This window comes from Malurus melanocephalus, unplaced genomic scaffold (assembly GCF_030028575.1).
Source record: "Malurus melanocephalus ecotype Western Australia unplaced genomic scaffold, MMel_1.1 scaffold_1240, whole genome shotgun sequence".
NCBI lineage: Eukaryota > Metazoa > Chordata > Aves > Passeriformes > Maluridae > Malurus > Malurus melanocephalus.
In genome coordinates this window covers 29210-35592 of record NW_026624472.1, presented here as the reverse complement: position 1 = coordinate 35592, position 6383 = coordinate 29210, and the positions used below count along the sequence as shown (strand labels likewise).

At 50.0% G+C, this 6383-nt stretch overlaps 1 protein-coding gene across 1 annotated transcript in view; it reads left to right on the top strand.

Moving 5' to 3' along the window:
• The window catches only part of KANSL3 (KAT8 regulatory NSL complex subunit 3), a 28837-nt gene that overhangs the window by 16568 nt on the left and 5886 nt on the right, over positions 1-6383 (top strand). Inside the window, exons 12-16 of the mRNA XM_057387522.1 lie at positions 1265-1343; positions 3524-3672; positions 4788-4900; positions 5778-5997; positions 6157-6380. Coding sequence (XP_057243505.1) covers positions 1265-1343; positions 3524-3672; positions 4788-4900; positions 5778-5997; positions 6157-6380 — 785 coding nt within the window. The remainder of the gene's footprint in view (positions 1-1264; positions 1344-3523; positions 3673-4787; positions 4901-5777; positions 5998-6156; positions 6381-6383) is intronic.

Here is a 6383-nt window from a genome sequence, read left to right as displayed (position 1 = left end):
TCCTACACTTCCCCCTGGTCCCACACCTCCCCCTGGTCCCGGAGCAGCTGCAGGAGCAGGCTGCTGGTCCTGCTGGACCCCTTGCTCTGTGCAGGGTGGAAGCATCTTCGGTTCTGCTCGTCCCGCCTGGAACCTGCTCCTGCTCGAGGGATCCCAGCTCTGTTGCTCCCTCCCTCCCTCTGGAGGAGCTGTGTGTGCTCAGAACCCCTGACCCAGTGRAGCTGCCCGCTCTGCTGATCCCCACGGGGCCTGGATGCTGGCACAGCACACCTTGGGTTCCCATCCAGACAAATCCCAGCTCCCATCCCGCCTATGCAACGCAGAAAAACAGCCAAGAAGAGCTGATGGGCTCCATCTTCTTCCCTGAGCCTCTGCAGGAGAGGCCAAAAGCTCTGCCTGCTGTCCCTAAGGATGGTGCCTTGTCTGGAGCATCTTCCTCATGCCACAACTCCATAAAACATTCCCTGGGTRTGCAACCAAAGGTCAGCGGCTCCGTTCTGCCTGGAAATCCAAGGTTTTCAAAGCTGAGAAATAACTCTGCTCCTTTCCAAGCACCTCTGTGCCAGCTGARCAGCTGTTCTGAGCTGTGAAAAGACACAAACCCACATCCTTTTGGAAGGTTGCGCTTGATTTTCTGGCAGTTTTGAAAACCTTGTGTTCCTGGGAACTTCTTTTTGTTTTTATTTAATTTTTTTTAATTTTCCAAACTTTACTTCTTTTCACAGAAAGGAAATGACTTGCAGAAGTAAACATGAAACCCAAATGAGAATTCCCTCTCTTTTACCGGGTGTGAGCAGGAGGAATGCACAAGAAAGGAATGCAGTTCTATCCCAAAATGCTGCAATAAACAAATAACCGTGACTCGTCGCATCCCTGTGTATTTTGTAAAGTGTCTTTAATTAAAGAATCCTTACAAAATCAACCAGAAATCTTTTGAGGCAGTAATGGAACAGGAGGGGATGAGTGGAGAGAATCTTTAGGAGATTTGTATTTGGTTGCAAGGGCCTGAGATTCCTTCAGGGTTTTGGAAGGYGATTCCTTCACTTTTGGCTGCCGTAATCCCACGTGTGTTTTAATTGGATTTTCACCCTCCTGGTGTCTGGTGCGGTGCCTCAGGCTGTGATTCCCAGAGAAGAATTCATTTCTGAGAGCTGGATGAACCCCTGGGCGTGCCTGTGGGTACTTGGAGAGAGGGGGATCCCTGCAGAATCCCCARGGATTTGTGGGACAGAGAAACTGAGGATTCTCCTTTTTTGTTTTGCAGTTGTCTCCGGGAAGCCGCTGCCCGTCAGCCAGTCCGTGTCCAGTGCAAAGGAGCTGTCGGGCCTGCTCTCCACCCCCAAGTGAGTGGGAATTTGGMATTTTGTGGGTTTTTTCGGGTCTTTTTGACAGGCAAACGCCACCACAGGGCCATCCCTGCACGTGGAGCTTTCTGGTGTCTTGCATCTCACCGGAATTTTSTGGCGCGGGGGAGACTCTGGGACTGCTGAACGCTCTGTGCCAGCTGGGAGTCGAGCCTGGGAGTGGCAGGAGTGGGAGGAGTGGAAGGTATTGTGGCTGTGGGTTGTGTTTGATGTGCTTTCCCAAACTCAGGCTCGCTTATCTCTGCCTTTGGAATGACCCTGGTGGCTTGGGCAGAAATTCTGTCTTTAATCCTTCCCTTCGTTCCCTCTGACAATCAAACGTGTTCATTCCAAAGGCAGGGAAGGAAGCTTCAGAGCAGCTCGTGAAGGATATGAAAGGGATTTCTTTTGGGGAATAAGCCTCGTGWTGGCACCTTTTTTAAMTTCATAATTSAAATCAGGCTTTGGGGCACTGCACTCTGACCTCATTCCCTGTGGCTGYCCCRTCCCTGRAAGTGTTGGACAGGGCTTGGAGCACCCTGGGACAGTGGGAGATGTCYCTGCCCATGACAAGGGTGCCMCTGGATGGGCTTTAAGGCCCCTTCCAACCCAAACCATTCCARGATTCTGTCATTTGSGACAGGAGAGGAAGAGGAATTTCTGGTTTTAAAATTAAAAGTAGGTTTTAAACAGGAAAGACACCCCTGCAGGGTCGATGTCAACCCAGGGAGAGGTGCACATGTAACAAACCCTCTTCCGGTTTGGAAATGTGTCAATTTTGGTGATTCTTGTCTTGGCTGCTGTTCTGGAAACTTGGAATTGATGACTTTGGATGCTTTTTCCAGCTGTGCCAATCCTRTGATTCTCTGGCTTTGGGTTCTGTTGCTCTGCTYCCTTCTCCYRGAGCRCTGCTTSCTCGGGGCAGTGCCAGCTCRCTGTCACAGCTGTCCCYSCYYRYYCTGGGCWGTTTTATCCYRCACWGGGGTCTCTCCCTTGCTCRGGGCAGTKCYAGCTCGCTGTCACAGCTGTCCCTGCCCACCCTGGGCAGTTTTATCCCTCACTGGGGTCTCTCCCTTGCCCTTCAGACAGCCGACTGAACATGAGCCAGCAGGRTGCCTTGGTGGCCAAAAAGGCCCATGGCACCTGGCCTGGATCAGGAATGGTGTGGTCAGCAGGAGCAGGGAGGTCATTCAGGTCATTCTCCCCTGTGCTGGGCACTGCTGAGGCCACACCTCGAGTGCTGTGTCCAGTTCTGGCCCCTCAGTTTGGGAAGGACATTGAGGGGCTGGAGGTGTCCAGAGGAGGCAACGAGGCTGGGCAAGGGCTGGGAACACAAACCCTGTGAGGAACGGCTGAGGGAGCTGGGGGTGCTCAGCCTGGACAAAAGGACACTCAGAGTGACCTCATCGCTCTCTGAAAATTCCTGGAAGGGGCTGTGGGCAGGAGGGTCGGGCTCTCTCCAGGCAGAGCTGCAGAACCAGAGGGCACAGAACGAGAGATTTCCCCTAAGCTGTGCCAAGGGAAATGGAGGTTGGGTATTGGGAAAAAGCTTTTTACAGCAAGAATGATAAAGCCCTGGGATGGTCTGCCCGGGGAGGGGGTGCAGTCACCATCCCTGGCTGTGTTTAACAAACATTGCATGTGGGGCTGATGCCAAGAGTTGGTTGGGGTGTCAGGGCTGGGCTTGGACTGGGAGATCTTGAAGGTCTCTGCCAACCCTGGGGATTCTGAGATTCTGTGATTGATTTTGTGACTGATTCTATGATTCTGTGACTCTGTGATTTGATTTTGTGATTCTTGACTCTGTGATTGATCCTGTGATTTATGCTGTGTTTCTGTGATTCTGTGATCCTGTGATTGATTCTGTGATCCTGAGCTTGATCCTGAGATGGATTTTGGGATGGATTCTGTGTTTCCTGGATTGATCCTGTGATTGATTCCGTGACGCTGTGATTGATGCTGTGATTTATCCTGTGACTTTGTGATTGATCCTGTGAATGATCCTGTGATTGATGCTGTGATTGACTCTGTGATTGATCCTGTGACTGATGCTGTGACCCTGTGATTGATCCTGTGACTGATGCTGTGACTCTGTGATTGATCCTGTGATTGATTCCGTGACTCTGTGATTGATCCTGTGACGCTGTGATTGATCCTGTGACTCTGATTCTGTGTTTCAGGCTGAGTCCAGCAGCAGAGGCCTCTCTGAGTCCAGCTCCAGCCGGGATCCCCAGCAGCTCAGCCCCCAGTGCTTTCCAGGCCCTGCAGAGCCGGCTGGTGGCCAGCAGCAGCCATGGCCTGCAGGCCCAGCCYGTCACTGGCCTCACAGGTACCTGCCCTGCCCTCATCTGCTCAGCAAGGGAAAGGCTCAGTGAATTCACGGGGTTTGGTGGATCCCCCTTCCTCCATCCCCTTGTTGCTGGAGGTCTGGCTGGGGCAGAGTTTGGAGGGAATCGCTGTTGGGTGACCTGAAAATTGTCATTTTTATGAAATGAGACACCAAACCCACCCTCTGACCTGTGAATTGTGTCATTTTTATGAAAATGACACAAACCCACAGCCATTTGGAAGGCTTGATGTTCTGGCAGCTTTGAAGACCTTGGGTTTCCAGGAACTTTTTTTTTTTTCTTTTAAATTAATAATTAATAAATAAAATGTGCTGTGGGAGCATCCCTGGTAATAYCCTGGGAGAATAGTTACAATTAGACACAAGAAAATCAATTCACAGGGAACTGAAAGCCATGGGAAAAGAACAGAGAAGGAATGAAAAAGGGAACAGAGGAAGAACAAACGGCCTATTCTATACATTATATACAAATAAAAACTAATTATATCTAATAAATATGCAAAGATATATTATACATATATGTATATATATGTATTTATATAACATATACAAATATATTTATATTTATATTTATATTTATATTTATATTTATATTTATATTTATATTTATATTTATATTATGTTATATTAATAAAATATATAAAGTAGATATATAATACATAAAGATAATATAATGTATTATATTTATTATATTTTTATATTTCTATATAAAAGATACTATTTTGTATATTGTACTATATATAAATATGTATCTTTACATATATATAATATATATGTATAAATATGTATATTTATATATAAGATATTGTATTATATATAAAGATAATATAATATTGTATTATATTTATATTTTTATATTTATCTTAGTATATATATATAAATATATATATTATATGGGTATATAAATAAAATGTTAATTATCTAAATTCTTATAAAATACAAAGCTACTTTACATATAAAAAAACCCTAAACCAAAATCCATGTTTCAATCACCAGCAGCCTCAGGCTCATTGAAGAGCAGCTTCACATCCCAGGACACAGCTGGGATTCCACTCTGGTGAATCCTCCCTGATTTTTCCCTTCCCTGGCTCTTTCAGGAGCAGCCTCTGCCAGCAGCCTGCTCCAGGGGCTGAGCTTCAGCCTGCAGGACATCGGCACCAAGTCCTCGAGCCTCCCCGCCGGCGTGGCTGCTGCTGCTTCACCCGTGCAGGTCAGGGAGTTTGGGAGGCAGAGGGAGCCTGAGGGTCTGTCCTGAGCACCAGGAACGATGAGGGGCGGCCTCGGTGCTCCCTGAAGGGAAATAAAAGGTTCTGTGGGGTGGTGTTTTTGTGCAGCCACCTGCAAACCACCTGAGAGGGGCTGTGAGCAGGGGGGTCGGGAGCCAGAGGGCACAGAACGAGAGATTTCCCCTGAGCTGTGCCAAGGGAAATGGAGGTTGGATATCAGGAAAAAGCTTTTTACAGAAAGAACGATGAAGCACTGGGATGGTCTGCCCGGGGAGGGGGTGCAGTCACCATCCCTGGCTGTGTTTAACAAACATTGCATGTGGGGYTGATGCTGTGGGTCGGTTGGGGTGTCAGGGCAGGGCTTGGACTGGGAGATCTTGAAGGTCTCTGCCAACCCAGGGGATTCTGAGATTCTGGGATTTTATGACTCTGTGATTCTGTGATTGATTCTGTAATTCTCTGTAACTCTGTGATTTTGTGATTCTGTGATTCCGGGGTTCCGTGACTCTCTGACTTTCTGACTGTGTGATTCCGAGATTCTGGGATTCTGGCATTTTGGGATTCCGTGATTCTGTGAAACTGCTGTTACAGAACAGATTTAGAGGGCTTGGTGCTCGTTCTCCGTGACATTCTGGGAAAACCCACACCTGTGTCAGTGCAAGGTGACCTCAGGGAAGTCACTTTTGTCCCAGTCAGAATTTCAGGTTGAAGTGAGACGTTATAAAAGTTCTGGGAATTCAGCCCTGTGTGTGGCCAAGGAGGAAATGTGGGAACCCCAAAGATTTCAGKCTGGAGAGGGAGAGCAGCCATCCCTGGCTCTGCTTTCCTTGCAGGGCTCAGGGTTTGTGTCTGTCCTTGCAGAGCTCGGCTGTGAAGGCACCCACAGCCCTGCAGAGCCTGGGTGCCATCACCACGGACACCGGCGCCATCGTCCGCACCATCCCCGTGGCCACCTCGCTGTCCCTGGGAGCCTCTGCCGGCGGCAAGCCCACGGCCATCCACCAGCTGCTGACCAACGGGGGCCTGGCCAAGCTGGCCAGCAGCCTCCCTGGGCTGGCCCAGATCTCCAATCAGGCTGCAGGTGAGGGGCAGGGAGGTACTCAGGGGGCATCCCAATGTTCCAGAAGGTTCTCCTGCCTCAGGCACAGCCACGTGCCGGTGGCTCCCGAGCAGCCCCCTCTGCTTTGAGGGTGGCCCCCACATCCCCCGTGTCACAGCCACCTTGCTGTGTGTCCTGCAGGCCTGAAGGCCCCCACGACCATCACGGTGACGCTGCGGGGACAGCCCGGCCGCGTGGGCACCCTGAGCCAGGCGGCGCTGGGGACGCTGCAGCCCCAGCTGGACGAGCAGACACCGGGCCCGCAGGTAACGGGGACACCCTGCCCTGGGGAACGGGGCCATTGCTGCTCACCTGRGCTCCTCCTGGCCCTCACAGGGCTGCCTGTTCTGGGGAAGGGGTTTTTGGTC